This window comes from Mustelus asterias, chromosome 28 (assembly GCF_964213995.1).
Source record: "Mustelus asterias chromosome 28, sMusAst1.hap1.1, whole genome shotgun sequence".
Classification (NCBI taxonomy): domain Eukaryota; kingdom Metazoa; phylum Chordata; class Chondrichthyes; order Carcharhiniformes; family Triakidae; genus Mustelus; species Mustelus asterias.
The window spans coordinates 22,822,512-22,847,175 of NC_135828.1; the positions used below are offsets into that span (position 1 = coordinate 22,822,512).

General features: G+C 45.4%; 1 protein-coding gene across 4 annotated transcripts in view; it reads right to left on the minus strand.

Moving 5' to 3' along the window:
* Window positions 1–493: 493 nt before the first annotated feature.
* shld2 (shieldin complex subunit 2) overlaps window positions 494–24,664 on the minus strand; it is a 137,577-nt gene continuing 113,406 nt past the window's right edge. For all 4 annotated transcript variants that reach the window (XM_078199687.1, XM_078199689.1, XM_078199688.1 and 1 more), the window contains one exon: window positions 494–2,349. In XM_078199687.1, coding sequence (XP_078055813.1) covers window positions 494–2,349 — 1,856 coding nt within the window. The remainder of the gene's footprint in view (window positions 2,350–24,664) is intronic.

Here is a 24,664-nt window from a genome sequence, read left to right on the forward strand (position 1 = left end):
CACCATTATCTTGGAATCGTTATTACATTTTCAGTTAACTAACTGCTCAACACTCACCGTGTGTTTGACAAAGTTCACCAATTTGTCTTTCACTGCAGTGAAAAATAGCATGATAGTTAAAAGCATAAAGAAAAAGATGTCATTTTGTCCCATCCCCAATATTTTTATACCAGGGTTGTCTTCACCTTTCCCCAGGTGAGCACCCTGTAACTGCACCCTGATATGCACCCAAACCGTCACCACCTTGTAAATTTCTGCAAAACATATCTTAGATTTTCTGAAGACCCTACCCTCTCCATAACATCTCATTTCATTACCCTGGTAAGTATGTCGAGAGAACAATCAGTTTATTAAAAATATACACTTACGAAATAATGACATTTACGAATCAACTTTAAGATAGAGAAAAGCCAGGATTTAGTTTATGTTTTGGACATTCAACTGAAACATCCTTCAATGGCGTGATCTACACTTTTGCAGTGGGTAAAGCGATTTAGTCTATGGCTGCACTGGAACGCACGCAACATGTGGGATGCCTTAGAGTAGACATCATATTCCTAAAACCTGGCAAATGTCTCTTTGCTTTCACTGGCTGTTCCATCACACATGATCCATCAGCATGAGTACCCGACTGCTTCACTGTCTTTTCAGCTGCAGACATCTTGTCTTTCTCATGCTGTTCTATCTGAATCTCCAGATGTTTCTGGATAGCCAGCCCAAGGACCTCAGGATCTACAGAGGCCCCATAGACTTCCCATGTCATCCCTTTGTCATCCCATTTGACTTCTCGGACTGGGGACTCCTGAATCAGCTGGTTCTCTTCAAGGTTAACCTCTGGGAACATATGCACCAGGCGACTATCAGTTGGAGACATGGGGCTGGTGCCCACTGACCTGCAGTCGACTGCCAATGAGGTCTGGACCGCTGCATCTTTATGCTCCAGCCGATGGTGACATCTAAGGGTCAGGTCTGTTACAGAGGTCATAGTCCATGTGTCTCGTGTTCTCACCCCCATGTTATTATTTGAACTGCTCTGCAGCAGAGAGGGAGAAAACGCTTCCAGTTCCACATTTTCCCCGCCTGGGGTGTTGTGAGAATTCCTGTCAATTGTAGTGTAGACAGCTTCATTTTCCATCTTTCCGTGACATTTCAGAAGATGCCTCGCGTCCAACCCGGTTTCACTCACCGAAGACACCAACCTTGGGAACGTTAGAATCCCCGAAACTGGCAGTGGATGGCAACACGTGTCGACGACAGCTCCTCTTCCGGATTCACTGACAGAACTGACCAGCCTCGGAAAGAGATGGATAGCAGGAATTGGCAGCGAATGGCAATAGGCAGGAGTGGTGTCTTGTACCCTCAGACTGGACAGCAAGTGGCTTTGATGCCCAGTGCAAGTGTGATTGCCCAGTAAACTGTTTTGGTGAGTGGCAACTCCTTCCCTGTAAGTCACACCACCCTGATCTGTGGAAACTGTCTCATTCCTTGTCCAACTATTGCCTTGATATTGTCTACTAGATTCCTGGACAACCGTGGCACCTGGATAATTGGGAGAGCTCTTTGTAAACATGAGATGGCCCTGATGCATGGGACTACACACATCATTAGCTACACTATTGATGTGATGCTCAGCAATGGCTGCACTTTCTCTGACATTTGTCTGATAACCTGTGTCTGTTTCACTCCCTGAAATATTGATTACAATATTTTGACTATGTGTTTTAGTCATCATTTCATCTTGAGGAATTATACCGTAGCCTCTGCCAGGCACAGTGGCTTGATGTGCAGTGGTAGTCTTACTGTGCACAACACTGCCACGATAGCAGTTCTCCCTATAACCACAAACAATGTCTGAGCAACTCCTATGCATCATCTTGGCTTGCAATTTTCCCAAGTTTGAGTCTGCGTACAACATTGTGTCTGTGTCCTTTCTCAGGGAGGGGTTGGTGTTTGTGTGACCGTCGGGGTGAATTTTCGAATCATCCTGAAATACTGGGAATTCAGAGACGTTATTGGGGTCAGGGATGGTTCCCATATGGAAGCAGCGACACAGGGGGATCATGGTGAAATTATCTTGCGGTGTGAAACACGATGGATGATAAGGGCACCTCATGTCCATTTGGCCGGGCTCCCTCGGAGAGACAACGCTGCTGAGGGTCTTCCTCAGTTCTTGTTTCGTCGTTTGCCTTTCTTCGGTGCTGTCCGTTCTGGGGAATAGGGTGGCAGAAGAGCTTTTCGAAAGCGGGAAACAATTTGGTTCCAGGGTATCATGACACACCGTGTTCTGGGTTTCCTGGAAGGAATAATCAGATAGTCTTCGACTATAGGTAGCCATTCCGAAATGACACTCTGTCATGATGTGAAAGAAGGAATAGTAAATAAAGGGTATACATGTTATTCCTCAATCCCCACCTCCCTCCCACCAAAACATTTTCTCCCACCTAGCTTGAAGGAAAAGGTATGCTGGAGTATAGTTACACACAATCATCAAAATTTGCAGACGGAAGGAGGCCATTCGGCCCATTGTGTCTACACTGGCCGACAAGGAGCCACCAGCCTAAGCCCACTTTCCAGCTCTTGATCTGTAGCCATGAGGTTGGATCTTCAAGTGCATATCCAAATACTTTTCAAATGCATTGAGAATTCCCACCTCTACCACCTGTTCAGACAGTGAATTCCAGATCCTCATCATCCTCTGGGTGAAAAATAATTCCCCTCTGAACCTCCTACCTCTCATCCTAAATCTATGTTCTCTAGTTGTGAACCCCTCACCAAGAGGAGTAGGGCCTTTTAATCCACTATCTGGACCCTCATAATTTTGCTATATTCCCAATTCTGGCTCCTAAATCATAATAGAATAGAATAGAGTAGAATCATACAGTGTAGAAAGAGGCCATTCAGCCCATCGAGTCTGCACCGACCACAATCCCACCCAGGCCCTATCCCCATAACCCCATGCAGTAACCCTAGCTAGTCCCCCTGACACTAAGGGACAATTTAGCATGGCCAATCCACCTAACCCGCATATCTTTGGAGTGTGGGAGGAAGCCGGAGCACCCGGAGGAAACCCACGCAGACACGGGGAGAATGTGCAAACTCTGCACAGAGTGACCCGAGCTGGGAATCGAACCCGGGTCCCTGGCGCTGTGAGGCAGCAGTGCTAATCACTGTGCCACCCACTGAAATATCTGGAGTTAAGAATTAGAGGACCTTCCAGTAATTTGTGGCCTTACCCACTAACCAGACAAGAAGGATATTGAGCAGCCAGCATTTTGAAATCACACTTCTCTTTTCTTCTTCCCTTCCCTAATCCAGGGGCAATGAAACCAATTGCAGCAAGCCCAACTCCCATTTCAGCTTGGACCAACAAACCCAACACAGACCAGGGACTAACCTGAGTTGTTGAAATCTAAATGGCTCGGTTTTACAGTGTTTCGTTTTGTCATGGAAGTCGGAATTAAAGGAGCCAGGAACTTAGAGCCATGAAAAATTTAAGATGAGGAAAACCATCTTGCCCATTCAGAATTTACATGCAGAAATACCCTGCTGTCTCTCCGCCACTGCTTCTTAAATGTTTCAAAGGTTTTCACTTATGTTACACAATCTTGACATCCATCCTATGTATTGATTGCTCTCTGTCAATCTGTCCAAAATTTGTCTTTAACTGCTTTGAACATCTTATAATCATTGTTCTGTTTGAAGTGATGTTCTGGGCTTTTGTTCCTCATATTGTTTGCAGGGGTGGTGGTGGCCTAGTGGTATTATCGCTAGACTATTAATCCAGAAACTCAGCTAATGTTCTGGGGACCCAGGTTCGAATCCCGCCACGGCAGATGGTGGAATTTGAATTCAATAAAAATACCTGGAATTAAGAATCTACTGATGACCATGGAACCATTATCGATTGTCGGAAAAACCCATCTGGTTCACTAGTGTCCTTTAGGAAAGGAAATCTGCCGTCCTTCCCTGGTCTGACCTGCATGTGACTCCAGAGCCACAGCAATGTGGTTGACTCTCAACTGGTCTTGAGCAACTAGGGATGAGCAATAAATGCTGGCCAGCCAGCGACACCCATGTCCCACAAATGAAAAAAAAGGAATAAATTACTAACTTATGAAGTCCCCTCTCAGTAACTGCTTTCAAGACTCATCCTCACTATCATTCTGAATTCAAATTTGATTATAAGCTATCTCAGTTGTGGCACTGTTTGGTGTGGGAATGAACCATCCAGACCATAGAATACCAGATTCCATCTCCTGGGTAAATGCTGATCTCAAGTAAAACATGGGAAATTTGTAGTTAAGATTTTGGGGGGACTCAGAAGGATTAGGCTTAACTGTGATCCCCATTCCTGGTCAAATAGCTTTCCTAGATATGAACACATATGAACAGGGCCAAGAGGCATGGTGGTGGGATGGGGTTGGCAGAATTTAAGGTGGAAAACCTAGATTTTGATGAAGGGGCAGGCTGCAGGAGTTGGTAAGTCCAATTCCCATTTTTGTATAAGGGAAAGGGAGCACGATGGCGGTGGAGCTTGATGGTGGAAGCACTCCTGCTCCTGTTCAAATCCAGCCTTTTCTGTCAAATCCACGGACTGATAATGGTCACCCAGGAAGGGGCCAGAGCACCGACTGCATTCACAAGACAAGAGTCAGTATCTTCAGTGGAGGGTAAGAGAAAAGTAGAGAAAGTGGGAAAGCCAGTGCAGCGAAAAGCTTACTTTTGTAAACAAACCCTTTAATTGTATTTGAAGAAACAAAATATGCTGATAGGTTGGAAAAATCACATTGAAATTAGCTGTGTTATATAGAGTATAATGGAGTGCACACAATGAGTTCACTGGGCACACAGCAGACTGGAGCCACAGGGTACATGGGACACAAGATTCACTGGACACACAGGCTACTACTGTGTGTTAAAATGTTGTGTGTTAGAGTGCTGTGTGTTAGGGTCGTGTGTGTTAGGGTGGTGTATGTTAGGGTGGTATGTGTCAGACTGCTGTGTGTTAGGGTGGTGTGTCTTAGGGTGGTGCGTGTTAGGTTGTGTGTTACAGTGGTGTGTCTGTTAGGGTGGTGTATGTTAGGATGCTGTGTGTTAGAGTGTGTGTTAGGGTGATGTGTGTTAGGGTGATGTGTGTGAGGGTGGTGTGTGTCTCCAGGACACTGAGGGACTGAGTCTCTGGGACACTGAGGGACTGAGTCTCTGGGACACTGAGGGACTGAGTCTCTGGGACACTGAGGGACTGAGTCTCTGGGACACTGAGGGACTGAGTCTCCTGGAGGGACTGAGTCTCTGGGACACTGAGGGACTGAGTCTCTGGGACACTGAGGGACTGAGTCTCCTGGAGGGACTGAGTCCTGGACAACACAGCCAGACAGATGGGGGAAGGGACTTGAGAGACAGCAAGAGCATTGGGCTTCATGAATGGAGATTCTAATATCCCGACAGGCAGAGATGCTGTTTCAATCAGGAAGCCTCCATTCATTCTCTGATGTATTGCAGTCTCTCCCCAGCCAGGAAAACCCAGACCTGCTATTTATTTGAAATTCCATTCTGTACACAGCCATTTAAAAAGAGGCGTTGCCCCCAGCACCCTGAGAGAAGCCGGAGCTGTTCCGCGGCGGCTGGGGGATGTTTTTAAGCAATATTATTGAAACAAAAAGCCACTGAGACGATCCATTAGTGAAAGCAACAGGCCTTGTACCTGCTGCTGGCATCCCCCCCATACACACACCCTCAACAAGCTGCAGCTCAGGTCAAAACAAGAATTAATTATTGTGATTATTGCACTGTTTACAAAGCTAAGATCTAGCAGAGGGAATCATACAACAGCTAAAAATACTTCGCCATTCTCCGGTGCCCCACTGACAGCCTCTCAACAATAACAGAATAATTAATAATAATATAAAATGATCAACAGTTTAGCGGCTACCTGGTACATTCTGCAATGTAACAGCACTCACCGTCTAAGGAGCCAGGGAGATCCAGGGTTTATCCACACCTTAGATTAAATAATAGTAAAAAATTAAACAAAAAAAAATCCCCTTGGCAATTGTTATGACTGTGTGTCTGTTGAGTGTTTTAGCAATGAGAAGTTTGCCAGAGAGCAGCAGAAGAGCTCTCCGTCTTCCTCCCCGATGCAGGCGAAATGGAGAGAGAGAGCGAGAATAAATCTGTGTTTCATCCGATTAAGGAGGATAGTGCCACCACGCTCCTCACTCACCGCTGCTCTGCTCTGTGCCAGGAGCTCAGAGCCAAGCGGGTGGGCTGCCTCCCCTTTTCATTTGACTTTCACCCCCCCCTTCCACCCGCGAAGTGATTCATGTCAACTGGTTCTCTGCCACCCCTTCCCCAACCCTCTTGTGCGCACGTCTTTGCGAGTCTCTGCCCCACTGCCTCCCGAACCCTGGAACCAGCAGCCTTACATGTATTTCATCTGCTGGCTGTTTTGCCTGCAGTGAAATGGCCGCAATGGAGATTGATGTTGCCACTTTGGGGCGAGCTAGTTGGGGAATTGCCCTGCTTGTGCCTGCCGCAATGGCACTTTTAAATCCTACTGTCATGGTCAGTCAGAACATTTATGGCGTGCATAGGTGTGAGACACCAAAAGTGGAAGCAAAGATGAGATGAACCATTTTTACATAGAATTATACAAAACTTCGAATTCAGATAAGATCCCACAGAAGCTCCCGTCACTCAGTCCACCTAACCTGCACATCTTTAGACATTAAGGGCCAATTTAGCATGGCCAATCCACCTAACCTGCACATCTTTGGACACTAAGGGCCAATTTAGCATGGCCAATCCACCTAACCTCTATATCTTTGGACACTAAGGGGCAATTTAGCATGGCCAATCCACCTAACCTGCACATCTTTGGACGGTGAGAAGAAACTGGAGAACCTGGAGGATTCTGGCCCGGCAATGATCATGGAATGGTGATATTTAAGTTTAAGTTGGGATGATGGGCGGTTTGGAGGGGAACTCGGAGCTGCATCTGCTGCCTTCGAGGTGGAGGAAGTCGCGGATTTGGGAAGTGCTGCCGAGGATGCCTTGGTGACTTGCTGTACCTGGTACACACTGGAACCACAATATTGTTGGCGTAGAAGCCTATTACAAAAATGCTAGACATTTGAACCAACTATCCAACTCGCTGACTCCCTTCAATGATTGTAGGCAGAACTATCAGTCACAGCAGCATCGGATAGCTGGGAGTACCTTCTACAGCAGCATCTCAGTGCAGGACCATCTCCATCACAAGAATCTCCCACTGACACCCACTCGCTACCGCCCCACTGAGGGGAGGCAATGGCCTAGTGGTCTTATCGCTAGACTATTAATCTAGAAACTCAGCTAATATTCTGGGGACCCGGGTTCAAATCCCGCCACGGCAGATGGTGGAATTTGAATTCAATAAAAAAGAATCCACTGATGACCATGAAACCATTGCCGATTGTCGGCAAAACCTATCTGGTTCACGAATGTCCTTTAGGGAAGGAAATCTGCTGTCCTTACCTGATCTGGCCTACATGTGACTCCAGAGCCACAGCAACGTGGTTCCCTTTCAACTGCCCTCGGGCAACTACAGGTGGGCAATAAATGCCAGTGATGCCCAAGACCCACAAATGAATAAAAAAAACCAAAATGATACATCAGAGCCACGGAAAGCAGCAATTTTTAAGCGGACCATTTCCATGCTAAAATAATCCAGTTGATGTATGTTTCCCAGTGATATGGGCAGCAATTGTCGTAATGCCCCCTTCGGCTGCCACTCTCAAGGCTCACTAATGAAACATAAGTCACTTGGGCACAGTTTTGGGATTTAGTGATGAAGATTGTCAGAGAATACAGCAGGATAGAGATAGGCTGGAAAATTGGGCGGAGAAAGGCAGATGGAATTTAATCCGGACAAATGAGAGGTGATGTATTTTGGTAGATCCAATTCAGGTGGGAGTGATAAAATAAATGGCAGAACCATCAGGAGTATAGAGACACAGAGAGATCGGGGTATAGGTCCACAGATCCTTAAAAGTGACAGCACAGGTGGAAAAGGTGGTGAAGAAAGCATATGGCATACTTGCTTTCATCAGCCGGGGCATCGAGTATAAAAGTTGGCAAATTATGTTACAGTTATAAAAAATGTTGGTCAGGCCACATTCAGAATACTGTGTCCAATGGACATAATAACGCACTTGAAAAATGTGCTCTATTGGTACAGATCTGCATGTCAGGGCTGGGACATTAAATTTGTGAGTGAGTAGGGGATATCTGCAGGTGTGTGTACTTTTCAATCATACACATGTTGTACTCTTTCCAATCTTGGCCTCAGGAGGCATAGAGTGAGAAGAGAGAGTGATGTTTCCATGGGGGAGAGTGAAGTAACCTTACCTTATAAACTTTATTCAGAGAATCTGCTGACACCACTCTGTTGGCCAAAGAGATGGAGATGGGGTGGGACTCACAGCAGAACTCACAATGGAAAGTGTATTTTACAGTAAATAAGAGCTGCAATCTTACCACTGTTCACGCCGGCGGGATCTTCCCATCCTGCCGCGGTGAACGGTGCTTTGGCTGGCCGCCACATTCTCCGACCTCATTGCAGCAGGAGCGTGGTGTGAACGGGTGGTAAGATCGCGCCCAAGGTCTATTTACTCAGCAACAGAGTCTGTTTAAACAGAACACTATAGAAAACAGTCTACGGAATCTACTTTTAAAGAATCTCTATGAACAAAGCGAAGAAAACTCATGACCGAAACTGCAGCCAGAAAAAGCAGAGTGATTTCTCCAGGCAAAAGCAGTCGGTGGAGGAGTTATGTAAGAAGTTTGAAGTTAAGAACTAGGATCAGGAATACTTCATACAGTCCCTGAAACTTGCTCTGCCATTCAATATGATCATGGCTCAATTTCTACATTAACTCCAATTTCCTGCCCTATCTCCATATTCCTGGACTCCCTTAGAACCCAAAAATCTATCAGTCCCAATCTTGAACACACGCATTGATTGCATTTCTTGGATTTACAACATTCTGAATGAAGCCAACTCCCTTATCCTGAGATGGTGATACCAAGTTCTAGACTCTTCAGTCAGCGGAAACAGCCACACAACAGGTCCTCCTCCTCCTCCCTGTTCCATTCGTGTATTGTTAAACATGTTTCTGATCAGGTAGAGACTCTGGAGGAAGCTGAACTCTTCCCAGTACCCAACGAGAACCCACTCAGTTTGTTTACTTTCAGGTAGTCTGTGAATTCACTTATGTACGAGTCTCCTGTTCTCTTTGGGTTCTGGAGGAGGAATGTTGATAGTATTTCATTGTTAATAATGATTAATTATCTATTAATTACTGATTATATTAATAGTTATTACTGTTTCTGCTGCTGTTGGCCTGTGTTATTAACACAGCGGGGCTCAACAACATTTGCAACATGGAATTGTGGCATAATAACTCACAACAGGAAATCAACGATTTAAGGTGAGGAAGGGGTTAATGACTGTAATTAAGGTTTCTGCATTGTTACGCTGATTACCGGAGAACCTTAATACTGTTGTCACTTTGGAATTGTCCCCCTTGGAGCAAAGGAGGTTGAGGGGAGATGTGAAAGAGGCGTAGGAGATTATCACAGGCTTAGATTGGCACAGATTGGCACTGCCACCTCAGAATGCCAGGGACCTGGGTTCGATTCCTGGCTTGGGTCACTGTCTGTGAGGAGTCTGCACATTCTCCCTGTGTGGGTTTCTCCAGGTGCTCCGGTTTCCCCCCACAGTCCGAAAGATGTGCTGGTTAGATGCATTGGCTATGCTAAATTCTCCCTCAGTGTACCCAAAGAGGTGCCAGTGTGTGCCGACTAGGGGACTTTCACAGTAACTTCATTGCAGTGTTAATGTAAGCCTATTTGTGACACCGCTGAATAAATAAGGTAGACAAACTGTTCCCATTAGCTCGTGGACTGGGGGGGACACAGATTTAAGGTTTTCTGGCTGTAGTCCCCTTTTTGACCACTCAGTCACAGTATGGGAAGATGCTCTCAGTTTCCTGGCAGCCATTCACTGCTAGACATAATGCTGTACAACCAGGCTGAACTGTTGTAATTCCTTAAGAAAAATCACAATAAATAAGACAAGGCAGAATCATCTAAATCTTCCAAGAGTTTTGAGGAGCTAGGTTAAGTAAGAATTAGGCTATTGAGTTGGATGATCAGCCATGATCGTAATGAATGGCGGAGCAAGCTCGAAGGGCCGAATGGCCTCCTTTAGCTCCTATCTCTATGTTTCTATGTAACAAAAAACAATGTCTTGTGCTGAATTGGTTTTCTTAGGTATCAACGGTGCTCACATTTCCCTATAGTTAACATAACAAATCAAAGAACCTTAATACATGCTAACATTAACTCCTTATCTACCTCAAATCATTCATTTCCTGTTGTGGATGTTGAGATTGTTATAAACCCGTGTCACAAACTGGAGATTGTTTGAGGGTCAGCACTTTATCTTTTGATTAGGGTTGGTAGCGGCACAGTGGTAATGTCACTGGTCTGGTAATCCAGACGCCCAGGCTAATGCTGTAGGGGACACAGGTTCAAATCCCACTAGGACAGCTGGTAGAATTCAATTCAAAAATTTGGGTCACTCACTAATGCTCTTTGGAGATGGAAATCAGCCATTCTTACTTGGCCTGGCCTACATGTGACTCTAGTCCCACTGGTCAAGGTGGCACAATGGTTAGCATTGCTGCCTCACAGCGACAGGGACCCAGGTTCGATTCCAGCCTTGGATGACTGTGCGGAGTCTGCACATTCTCCCCCTGTCTGTGTGGGTTTCCTCCGGGTGCTCCAGTTTCCTCTCACAGTCCAAAGATGTGCAGGTCAGATGGATTAGCTCATTTGCCCCTTAGTGTCCCAAGATGTGTAGATTTGGGGGATTAGCCATGGTAAATATGTGGGGTTAGGGGGATAAGGCAGAGGGGAGGGCCTCTTTCGGAGAGTCAATGCAGACTCAATGGGTCAAATAGCCTCTTTCAGTGCTGTTATTACCCCAATTTTAGAATTCTCTACCCGGTTTACTAATTCCACAATTTCACCCCTGCCTATAAAGCACTGTTACACCTCCCCCACCCCCCGCGCTCCGTCTGGGCATCATGCTGGCACAGTGGTTAGCACTGCTGCCTCACAGCATCAGGAACCCGGGTTCAATTCCAGCCTTGGGCGACTGTGTGGAATCTGCACGTTCTCCCCGTGTCTCCTCCGGGTGTTCCGGTTTCCTCCCACAGTCCGAAAGACGTGCTGGTTAGGGTGCATTGGCCGTGCTAAATTCTCCCTCAGTGTACCCGAACAGGTGCCAGAGTGTAGCGACTAGGGGATTTTCACAGTAACTTCATTGCAGTGTAAATGTAAGCCCACTTGTGACATTAATAAATAAACTTTAAAACCTCAGGTTCCAACAGAAGACTTCCAACTTGAGATATGTGAGAATCTCTCTGGGGGTAAAAGAAGAGGTTTGCTATTGCCTTCACCTGCCCTTTAGAAACTCGATGGAGTTCCAAATCCAGTGGACACAAGCATTGCAGTACTTTATCAAGCATCATCATGGATCACTCACAGAAGTCTACGGTCACCAGTAACCTTGGCCGTTCGCCCAATCTTTCCGAGCTGGTGCACTGCTCACCTGGAGCTGCCTGAAGTTCCAAATCTTCTCCTTCTGACTCAGAACTGGGGCTGTCAACCGAGCCACTGATCAGATTAACAACTAATCGCCTCAGAAAAACTGAAGTGGAAACATCTAACACCTGTTACAGAATAGGGTAATGAACCTATCCTGTTAGAAAGCAGGATAGTAAAATGTGGTTACTCCATGTTTAAAATATCAGATAAAGTTTTAGCCTACCTGAGGCTCAAACACTCATCAATATATCACTCTCTCTTCAGGTACCGTGCTCTGAAAGGTTACTGGTGACCGTAGACTCCTGTGATTGATCCATGATGATGCTTGATAAAGTACTGCAATGGCTTGTGCTGCCTTCTGCAGTGTGGCTGACAAGGAAACTCCCCCGCTTTTCCCGCCTGCCTGCTATCAGGCATATTGGGAGGATTTACAAGCTAATAATCAACCACATTATAAATGCACTGTCCATGCCCATTGAGTCCTGCTGAGTACTTGAACCCTGAGCTTCTAGCTCAGATGTAGGGACTTTATAACTGGGCCACAAGACCTCCTCCCCCTCCCCCCCCCCCCCAATCAATATATACTGCATTTTGGAAGGTAAAGATGTCCGGGCTTGCTTGGTTTTAAGTCAGAGAACTGAGTGGCTGCAGTTGTTTTCGAAGGTAATTCCCATGTCTCTGGGATCAAAGTAAAACACGCAAAGATCCTGATACAAGACAATTCAAGGATATGTTCTGCAAAAAATTGGGGTTCATCCAATTTGAAGCGAGATCAATCACTTAAAATTCAATCTTTCCCAGCAGGATTGTGTTCCCAGAATTGTCAAATTAGTGGCAGGGATGTTATCAAATACAAATGCCCACTGCTTATTTTAATAGATTTGCATTTCTTAAGAATACCCTTTCATTATAATTATTCAGTGCATCCATGATATAGTCGCTTAAACTAGCAATGATAAAAATTGGGCAAATTTTCGTCCCTTCACAGATAACATGTCCCAAGGATGAAAATCTTTCCATAGTTTTCAGCTGCGCTCCCTCTCCATTTCCAAACTGTATTCGGAGCGAGAGTTAGGCCTGTACATGGAGCTCAGGCACCTGTGGCCTGCCTGCCCGCTGATTCATTGTTGTGTCCATTACTCAGAATGGGCTCAGGCCACACACTGTGGGGGAGCAGCCTGACTTTTCAGAAATGAAGAGTATTGGGCAGTAAATAAAGAGGAAAGCGGAAGACAACTTTAAACGCCCAATGCTTGGCAAATATTGAAACAACGACAAAAATGTTCAAAATCATGAGGGGTCTGGGCGGGATAGATCGGGATAAACCGTTCCCAATTGTGAGAAGATTGAGAACAAGAGGGCATAGATTTAAAGTAATTAATAAAATAAACAATTGCGATATTCTCCCCGTGTCTGCGTGGGTTTCCTCCGGGTGCTCCAGTTTCCTTCCACAGTCCAAAGATAGGAAGGTGAGGTGGATTGGCCATGATAAATTAGTGTCCCAAGATGTGCAGGTTAGGGGAATTAGCCATGGTAAATGTGTGGGGTTATGGGGATAGGGTGGGGGAGAGGCCCTGGGTAAGATACTCTGTCAGAGAGTCAGTGCAGACTCAGTGGGCCGAATGGCCTCTACTGCACTGTAGGGATTCAATGATATGAGGAAAAGCTTTTTGACACAGCAAGTGGTTAGGGTCTGGAATGGTCTGCTTGACAGTGTGGAGGAGACAGGTTCAAGTGAAGCATTCAAAACAGAATTAGACTTACCCAAAAAGGAAGAATAGGCAGGGAGAAGGTGAGAGAATGGAACTAAGCGATATGCTTATTTGGAGAGCCAGTACAGATATGCTGGGCCAAATAGTCTCCTGCTGCACTGTAACAATTCTGTTGTTGACTCTGTGAAGCCCTGGAACACACAAGAATAACCCCTGCAGTTTTTCACTTTCGACCACTGATTGATCTGTGTCCTAATAACACTGATTTCACTGAACTCATGCCCCCAGAGTATTATCCAGGGTCTCCAGTGACATTACCGTGACATTACTATTTTCTGCATTTGTATCACCCGTGCTTCACACCTCCAGTCCCTATCTGTGCATTGTCTCTTCAATTGCAGCTTAGATCACGTCATCCAGATGCGCTTCACAGCTGCTGCACAACTTGGAGATGCGAAACCTGCAAGTTAAAATTAATTGGTTTGACTGAGTTCTGATCACTATTCTCATCCGTTGAGTTGACCTCCGTGTTTTGACCCACAATTCCAAACTCAGCTCAGAGGCGGTCTTCAGATTACAAATGGAGCCACTGTGGCCCTGTCAGCACGACACACCACCGCAAAAATCAGTGTATAACTCCGAGAAAAAGCATCAAAACGCGATGAGTGGCTGAGCCTTCTGGAACAGAAAGGGGTTTTTGATTTGATATTTTATTGTCGCATGTATTGGGATACAGTGAAAAGTATTGTTTCTTGCGCGCTGTACAGACAAAGCATACCGTTCATAGAGTACGTAGGGGAGAAGGAAAGGAGAGCGTACAGAATATAGCGTTACAGTCATAGCTAGGGTATAGAGAAAGATCAACTTAATATATGGTAAATCCATTCAAAAGTCTGAAGAAGCTGTTCTAACTTGCTGAGCAAGGAACGCACAAGATTGGGTGAAACGACAGATCTCATAGAATCATAGAATCCCTACAGTGCAGAAGGAGGTAATTCGGCCCATTGAGTTTGCACCGACCGCAATCCCACCCAGGCCCCATCCCCATAACCCCATGCATTTACCCTAGCTAGTCCCCCTGTCACTAAGGGGCAATTTAACAAGGCCAATCCATCTAACCCGCACATCTCTGGACTGTGGGAGGAAACCGGAGTATCCGGAGGAAACCCACGCAGACATGGGGAGAATGTGCAAACTCCACACAGTGACCCAAGCTGAGAATCGAACCCGAGTCCCTGGTGCTGTGAGGCAACAGTGCTAACCACTGTGCCACCGTGCACAGGGCCTGTTTCTGTACTGTATATCTCCATGACTCTATCATTCCACCTGGAGTAATATTCATCTGCACTGACTTCAATGGAGGGTACAATCAATGGTGAAAAGCCAGCCAGCCATTACACATGAACAGATCAACCTCCTGTCAGGCAGGTTAGGTTAAAAACTGTCCCTGGAGAATTTATGCTTGAATTCCTGCCCTGCTCTGGGTTTGCTGATCTAACTGGGAAAGTGGTACCGGGTGCTACAATAGGCTTCTCTGGCCCTGGATTGGACATACCCGCCAAGATTCCCAATCTGCAAATTGTTATCTGGGAAGTGAGAGTTCCGTGAGCAGAAGGTGCCATGATGCCACCTTGTGGCCAAACACTCCTCCAGCAGCCACCGTCGAGGGCTGACAAATTAACATTAAGAAGTCTCACGACACCAGGTTTAAGTCCAACAGGTTTATTTGGAATCACGAGTTTTCGGAGCGCTGCTCCTTCATCAGGTGAGTGATTCCAAATAAACCTGTTGGACTTTAACCTGGTGTTGTGAGACTTCTTACTGTGCCCACCCCAGTCCAACTCCTTCATCTCCACATCAAATTAACATTCGGCACTTGGGCGAGATATTGGTGTGAGCTGGCACTTGTCCAGTTGCAGCGCAGTGATATGCTGGCAGAAGAGGGAAAAAGACGGAAATAAGCAGCCGACAATTCAAGAAGATAAATAAATCAGTAAATGAAATGAATAATGAATGAGCCAGTGAAATTCAGATGAAAGAAGAAAGGGAATATTCCTTGTACACGGTTAAACTGTGAAATGTGCCGTAAAGTTAGCAGAAACAAGAAAACGGTATATTGGCATTAAAATTAACAAATCCCCAGCACCTGATAGTTTCCAACCCAGGGTTTCACAGCAGCCAAGCACAAAAATCAGCACAATTACATGAGATTTGTGGTGTTCACAGAACATAGCCATACTGGGCGATAGGAGTTGCTGCTGATTTCACAGCAGCTGAACAGCAGCATCCAAAATGAACAAACAGAAATGATTAATGAAGCAGCCCTGGTAAGTTTCTGAAATATCATACATCTTCATTCACTGCCGTGCAGAATAAAATAAATCAACTGGCCCCTATAAGCAGGAAATGCCTTCCTCAGGATCTGCTCTTTAATTTGATTAGAGTTTCGTTTTTGCGAGAATTAATTTTCTTTTAATTCATCCAAAATAAATAATAAAATAAACAATAGAATAAAAACTCTTCATAGAATCCCTACAGTGCAGAAGGAGATCATTCAGTCCATCGAGTCGGCACCAACTCTCCAACAGAGATCATAGAATCCTACAGTGCAGAAAGAGGCCATTCGGCCCATCGAGTCTGCACCGACCACAATCCCACCCAGGCCCTACCCCCATATCCCTACATATTTTACTCGCTAATCCCTCTAACCTACTCATCTCAGGACACTAAGAGCATCCCCCCAGGCCCTATCCCTGTCACCCCACCTATTTACCCCACTAATCTACACATCTGGAGACACTATGGGGTAATCTACCATGGCCAATCCACCTAATCTACACATTTTAAGATACTAAGGGCCAATTTAGCATGGCCAATGCACCTAACCTGCATATCTTTGGACTGTGGAAGGAAACCGGAGCACCCGGAGGAAACCCACGCAGACATGGGGAGAATGTGCATGCTCCGCACAGACAGTGACCCAAGGCTGGAATTGAACCTGGGTCCGTGGGCACTGTGAGGCAGCAGTGATAACCACTGTGCTGCCCTTGAGAAGGATAGATCCATGAAAATTGTCAGATTTGCATTAACAGGTTTTCATTCGTGGGTGTCAGAAGTTTGGCTTTTATCTGTTGTTTCAGTGAAATCTTTAACCAAAATGTTATGTGATGTGGATAGATTAATTTGTACCTCACACCCCCGCTTAAAGCATCTTGTTCAATAAATCATCTACCACTCATATTGTTTACAGATACAAACTTTAGCAAAGTCTGAATTCTCCCCATACACCGAGAGAAAGTTTGTTTGATTTCAGGTGTTCTATAGATACACTCACCACTCAGGCTGGTGGAGTGGATGGCTGGGAGGGAGGGTTGAAGCTGGATAGTATTTTGTGGTTAAAAATTAACTTGTTGCTGTCGCTCCTGCTATTCTCTGGCTCAACCCATTTTGGACAAAAGCGATGAGAAATAGCTCACAGCTGGTCTCAACAGACAGTTTCAACAATCTCTATTTTGTGACATGAGATTGTCACATGATAATTGATACTTCTTGTGGGTGGCACGGTAGCACAGTGGTTAGCACTGCTGCCTCACAGCGCCAGGGACCCGGGTTCAATTCCCGGCTTGGGTCACTGTCTGCACGTTCTCCCCATGTCTGCGTGGGGTTCCTCCGGGTGCTCTGGTTTCCTTCCACAGTGCAAAAGACGTGCTGGTTAGATGCATTGGTCATGCTAAATCCTCCATCAATACACCTGAACAGGCGATGGAGTGTGGCGACTAGGGGATTTTCACAGTAACTTCATTGCAGTGTTAATGTAAGCCTACTTGTGACACTAATAAATAAATAAACTTTAACTTTATTTCTCATTCACAAAATGGATCAGGAGTTAACATTGAGTGCAGTTAAGGTTCCTGGATTTTTTATGCTATGTATTGAAGAATCCTCTGGCCTGGATGGATTACATGTGTGAATTTAAAAGTATCTAGGAAAGAGATCGCATTTTAAATAATTCATTAGAGAAAGAAGTAGGTAGAAGACTGGCAGATAGCGCACATTATCCTCCTGTTTAAGAAGGGAGGTATAACATATCCATGGAACAATATGCCAGTCAACTTAACATTACTTGGAGAAAATATAACAAGGGACAAGTTGCAAAACGGATAGCTAGCTAGCTTCAAGATGGAAAGCAGAAGGAAGATGTGAAGGATTGCTGTTCAGTGCGGCAGAAGGTAGGAAGTGGTGTCCCACAAGGATCAATGCTGAGACCATTGCTGTTCACTATTTATTCGAATGACTTGGACTTAGGAATCAAAAGCACAGTTTCCAAATTTGCAGACGGTGCTAAATTGGTGGATGGTCGAAACCGAGAAGGGACCTGAAGCAAATGGGAAGTGATAAAACATGATGAAAGGCTGCATTTGATAGGAGGAGAATCACAGAGTGACAGACGGCCTGTTTTACTGAGAAGAAAGAGAAAGGAAAGAAGGCTTTGAGAAACAAGCTTCACGATTCCTCATGAAACCTTTACACAAATCATGGCGAACAGCGCGCGCGCTATTCTGTATTGTTGGCTAGGATGTTTGAGATCAATATTTTGATGGTTAGAGTATTCAGGATTAATGATTTGGTGGGGACCAATTCATGAAATGAATTATTAAACAAAATGGCCTAGACTTTTCTCTCAGTGTTGAAGGGACCGCCTTTGTTTTTCTCCAGAACACAGTCCCCCACAAATACGTTTGTCACCAGGGATTTCTCATGGCAACTGTTTCTGTGGAACATCCTCTGCAGGAAATCTTTGGCATCTGTGAACAGGGCAAACAAAAGCAAAGTTCTTTAACCAATCAGGATGAAATATCCTCACTGAGACACACACACCTGAAACCGGGAAGTAAACAACAGGAAGTACAAATGGCATCTAAATGATGTACAGGAAGTGAAATGAAGGGCAGTATTTAATGGAGGTACTGGGGGTCTCACCAGCCGGCTGGAGGGCCAGCACAAACCTCGTGTCACCCCTTCATGGGAAGGCCCAGCAAATTAATTGCTAATTAGACACTTAACTGGGCAGTGGTGCGTCTTCTCCAGGAACTCAGGGTCAGAGGTCCCACATGCCAGGAGCTGCCAGTCAATCAGAGGCTGGCAGCTGTATTTAACGGCAACATCACCAGGGGGCTAGTGGCTACATGCACTCAAGGCCCAAAATCATTGCTGTGTTCCAGGCCACAGGTGAGTGATGGTGGCATGGTGGGAGTTGTCGTTGGGGGATGGGGGGGGGGGGGGGGGGGGAAGGATGGTGGCAGAGGAAGGTTGGCAACAAGTGCTGGGGGGTTGGCTCTCAATGGGCCTTCTTTCCGAAGCCAGGACCCTTGGTCAGGCACTGAATGCCTTTGAATGACTCACCCCTCCTGGGAGCCCGCACAGGTTTTCTTTTCACGTACCCTGCATGGCAAATCCCCCTGCTCACTGCTGGGTTAATTTCAGTGACAGCGCCATGAGGCCTTTCAATGAGCATCAATTGAGGCTGAATGGGAAAGCCAACCATGGACTTAATCGGGGTGTAGGTGGGAAGGCAGAGGGGTCCCCACCCACCTGATTAGATGCCTCCTCACCACTAAATGTGCCGGGGATGGGAAGGCATTAAATTTCATCCGAAGATTAGGACATAGCGATAGAATTAAGGGAAAATAAAAGAGGCAAACAGAAAAGGAAAATTTCCTTTTATAAAATCTGCTGCATTAATTTTCTTGTGAGGGAATGAGACTGTACATTTGTAAAATGTATTTTTCTGGGTCTGAAACGTTGGTCAGTGATGCACTATCAATCGAGCCGAGACTAGTTGAGAGCAAGACAAACAGGCTTTTATTGGCAAGAACTTGGAGCCATCCCTGTCGGAGATCTGGTCTGAACTGAGAGCCAGGGGGGAGGAGCCACCGCCTTTATACCCAGACCAGGGGGAGGAGACTTGGGCGGAACCGACAGGGATGTGCCACATATACAGGTACTGAGAAATACTAACTACGGTGGTTAACCACCACAGATAACAGGTAACAGTGGTTTACCACAGTCAGTGGTAATTATTTAATACGCCATTAAAAACTCTCTCATTTCAGAATGTACAAAACCTTCACTTTTTCAACCATTTTCAATGGGGAACTATAGAGGGATAGGTACCCCTGCCGGGATTTTACCGCCTCACCCACCCAAGGCTCGTAAGACCCTGCCCAAGGCCAATGGAGAATGTCGTTCTGTGAGCCTCGGGGGGGGGGGGGGGGGTGGATGTGCCAGTAAAATTCCGGCTGGGTAGTTCATGCCATTAAAGTGATTTCAGTGCTGAGGCAAGTGGTGAGGAATGCAACAGCTGTGCCCTGTGAATATCCTGTGGATATTTTTAACAGCAACTGCTGAATTCCTGCTTTTAAGCAGCACTTGTGCAGATGTCAGAAGTTGAGGTCAGATTTTCTTGGTGCTAACAATAAGCATTTACCCTCATTATTACAGTGAAATTAAGGCCAATACTGTCTCTTCCTGCACAAGGCAATCGACAGGGACAGAAAGGAGTTTTTCAACAGCAGGCATTGGGTGAGGGACAGCAGCCGGTAACGTAACTGACCAAGGTGACGGGAGGACAGTCAGTGGGTGATAGGAGGAAAAACAATGGGTTGGCAGTGGGCAGCAAGAGCAGTAACAGTGGGCATTGGAAAGAGTGCCAACGGGCAATGAGAGAACTGATAGCAAATGGTGAGAGTGTAAGAATACTGAGATGTTTTTACATTATTCTATTTTAATGGAGACAAAACATAAGATGGAATGGATTTGTTTAAATCATGTTCTGGGGGCAGCACAGTGGTTAGCACAGTTGCCTCACAGCGCCAGGGACCCAGGTTTAATTCCCAGTTTGGGTCACTGTGTGTGTGGAGTTTGCATGTTCTCCCCGTGTCCGTGTGGGTTTCCTCCGGGTGCTCCGGTTTCCTCCCACAGTCCGAAAGACATGCTGGTTAGGGTGCATTGGCCATTCTAAATGCTGCCTCAGTGTACCCGAACAGGCGCCGGAGTGTGGCGACTAGGGGATTTTCACAGTAACTTCAGTGTTAACGTAAGCTTTGTGACACTAAGAAATAAACTTAAACTTCTTGGTACAGCTGATGAGGAAAACTTTTGAAACCACAGCTTTATATCCCAGCAGGGGGTGCCATGAGTACACGCACCAGAGGGCTGTTCATATCAGACAAAGGTCTCACGTGAATGTGACTAATTTATAATTGATTTAATTTATAATTAATATTAATCAATTGACTAATTTATAATTAATTTAGTTCTATTTCACTCAAAGGGTGGTGAACCGGTGGAATTCTCTACTGCAGAAGGCTGTAGGCCAAGGCACTGAATGTATTCAAGAAAGAGATAGATCATTTCTTAGATTTTAATGGCATGAAGGGGTATGGGGAGGAAGTGGGAATATGGCATTGAGATCGAGGATCAGCCATGATCATGGCAGAGTAGGCACAAAGGGCCGAATGGCCTACTCCTGTTCCTAGTTTCTGTTTGTATGACAGTGATGAGGTTTCTTATTTCTATTTGGTAAATGATTGAAGCAAGGGCAGTTGTAAAACGTGAGGTAAAGGTTGCGTCTGGTATTTAAGAGTATCAAAAGCAAAACTGTGCAAGTGACAGATGCCTTGTTTTACTTAGAAGGAAGAGAAAGGAAGGAAATTCTTGGAATGTTGGGGAAATCATCTTCAGGATTTCTCATTTAAACCTGTGCACAGTATGTTTTTGACACAGGGCTTTCATGCACTATTCTGTATCACTGGTTAGGCTGTTTTAGATTAAAGAATTGTCTGTAATAAATGAAGTGAATTATTAAATATAACTGCCTGGATTTTGTTCTCAGTGGTGTCAGAATGGTTAATCTTGAGCACTGGTCCAGCCTCAGCTGGGGTAATGTGTCTCATGGTGGTGCAGTGGTTAGCACTGCTGCCTCACAGCCCGACTTGGATCAGTGTCTGTGCGGAGTTTGCACATTCTCCCCATGGGTTTCCTCCGGGTGCTCCGGTTTCCTCTCTCAGTCTGTAAGACGTGCTGGTTAGGTGAATTGGCCATGCTAAATTCTCCCTCAGTGTACCCGAACAGGCGCCGGAGTGTGGCGACTCGGGTATTTTCACAGTAACTTCATTGCAGTGTTAATGTAAGCCTACTTGTGACAATAATAAATAAACTTAAACTTTAAAAAGAATTCAAGGGGTCTGGGAGAGAGGTCCATTTCCAACAGAATAGGTGCATGGAAGATTCCTTCAGGAACATTCTTTTTGAATTGATGCAGATTTAATTTGGGTTTTATAAAGCACAAATTTAAAGCTAATTGGGCATGACTGATAAATAAACTTTAATTTTTAACTTTCTGGGTGCCACATTTTAGAAAAGATGTGAAGAAGGCTTTAGAAAGGATGCAGAAAAGATTAATTAGAATGGTCACAGGTCTGAGGGACTTCTATTATGTGAATAGACTGAAAAAGCTGTCATCGCTCTCCATAAAGATTGAGAGGAGATTTGATAGTATTCAAAATCATGAGGGATATAGACAGAGTTGTAAATAGAGAGAAACTGCTCCCACTGGTGGTAGGATTGAAAATGACAGGACAGTGATATAAGGTGACAGACTAATGGTGGCATGAATGATGAAAAACCTTATTTATGTAGAACCATAGAAACCCTACAGTGCAGAAAGAGGCCATTTGGCCCATCAAGTCTGCACCAACCACAATCCCACCCAGGCCCTACCCCCACATCCCTACATATTTACCCACCAATCCCTGTAACATACGCATCTCAGGACACTAAGGGGCAATTTTAGCATGGCCAATCAACCAAACCTGCACATCTTTGGACTGTGGGAGGAAACTGGAGCACCCGGAGGAAACCCACGCAGACACGAGGAGAATGTGCAAACTCCACACAGACAGTGACCCAAGCCAGGAATCGAACCTAGGTCCCTGGAGCTGTGAAGCAGCAGTGCTAACCACTGTGCCACCGTGCCACCGTAGACAATGGTTAGGATCTGGAATGCACTGCCTGGGAATGTGCTGGAAGCTTTTGAAAGGGAATTGGATAAGGAGATGTATAGAAAAAAAATGCATGGCTATGAGGTAAGTTGCTCCTGAGAGAACCAGTACAGACAGTCCAAAGATGTACAGGTTAGGTGGATTGGCCATGCTAAATTGCCCCTCAGTGTCCAAAGATGTGCGGGTTAGGTGGATTGGCCATGCTAAATTGCCCGTCAGTGTCTAAATACATAAAGGGCAAAAGAGTAACAAGGGAGAGAGTAGGGCCTCTTAAGGATCAACAAGGTAATCTATGTGCGGATCCACAAGAGATGGGTGAGATCCGAAATGAATATTTCTCATCAGTATTTACTGTTGAGAAAAGCATGGATGTTAGGGAACTTGGGGAAATAAATATTGATGTCTTGATGAGTGTACATATTACAGAGAAGGAGGTGCTGGAAGTCTTAAAGTGCATCAAGGTAGATAAATCTGCGGGACCTGATGAGGTATATCCCAGGGCGTTGTGGGAGGCTAGGGAGGAAATTGCGGGTCCCCTAGCCGAGATATTTGAATCATCGATAGTCACGGGTGAGGTGCCTGAAGATTGGAGAGTGGCAAATGTTGTGCCTTTGTTTAAAAAGGGCTGCAGGGAAAAACCTGGGAACTACAGGCCAGTTAACCTCACATCTGTGGTGGGTAAATTGTTGGAAGCTATTTTGAGAGACAGGATCTACAGGCATTTAGAGATGCAAGGACTGATAAAAAATCATGTCTCACAAATTTGATTGAGTTTTTTGAAGGGGTAACCAAGAAGGTAGATGAGGACAGTGCAGTTGATGTTGTCTACATGGACTTTAGCAAGGCCTTTGACAAGGTACCGCATGGTAGGTTGTTGCATAAAGTTAAATCTCACGGGATCCAGGGTGAGGTATCTAAATGGATACAAAATTGGCTTCTTGACAGGAGCCAGAGGGTGGTTGTAGAGAGTTGTTTTTCAAACTGGAGGCCTGTGACCAGCGGTGTGCCTCAGGGATCAGTGCTGGGCCCACTGTTATTTGTCATTTATATTAATGATTTGGATGACAATATAGGGGGCATGGTTAGTAAGTTTGCAGATGACACCAAGATTGGTGGCATGGTGGACAGTGAGGAAGGTTATCTCCAATTGCAGCGGGATCTTGATCAATTGGGCCAGTGGGCTGACGAATGGCAGATGGAGTTTAATTTAGACAAATGCGAGGTAATGCATTTTGGTAGATTGAACCAGGGCAGGACTTACTCAGTTAATGGTAGGGCGTTGGGGAGAGTGACAGAACAAAGAGATCTAGGGGTACATGTTCATAGCTCCTTGAAAGTGGAGTCACAGGTGGACAGAGTGGTGAAGAAGGCATTCGGCATGCTTGGTTTCATCGGTCAGAACATTGAATACAGGAGTTGGGATGTCTTGTTGAAGTTGTACAAGACATTGGTAAGGCCACACTTGGAATACTGTGTGCAATTCTGGTCACCCTGTTATAGAAAGGATATTATTAAACTAGAAAGCGTGCAGAAAAGATTTACTAGGATGCTACCGGGACTTGATGGATTGAGTTATAAGGAGAGGCTGAATAGACTGGGACTTTTTTCTCTGGAGCGTAGGGGGCTGAGGGGTGATCTTATAGAGGTCTATAAAATAATGAGGGGCATAGACAAGGTAGATAGTCAATATATTTTCCCAAAGGTAGGGGAGTCTAAAACTAGAGGGCATAGGTTTAAGGTGAGAGGGGAGAGATACAAAAATGTCCAGAGGGGCAATTTTTTCACACAGATGGTGGTGAGTGTCTGGAACAAGCTGCCAGAGGTAGTAGTAGAGGCGGGTACAATTTTATCTTTTAAAAAGCATTTAGATAGTTACATGGGTACGATGGGTATAGAGGGATATGGGCCAAATGCGGGCAATTGGGATTAGCTTAGGGGTTTTAAAAAAAATAAGGGCGGCATGGACAAGTTGGGCCGAAGGGCCTGTTTCCATGCTGTAAACCTCTATGACTCTATGAGTGTCCAAAGATGTGCGGGTTAGGTGGATTGGCCATGGTAAATGCGTGAGGTTACAGGGATTAGGCAGAGGGAAGGGTCTGGGTGTGATGCTCTTTCGGAGAGTCGGTGCAGACTCGATGGGCCAGATGGGCTCTTTCTGCACTATAGCGATTCTATGATTCTATTACAGGCTGAATAGCTGTGACCATTCTATAACATCCTTTCCCTTATTTTTTT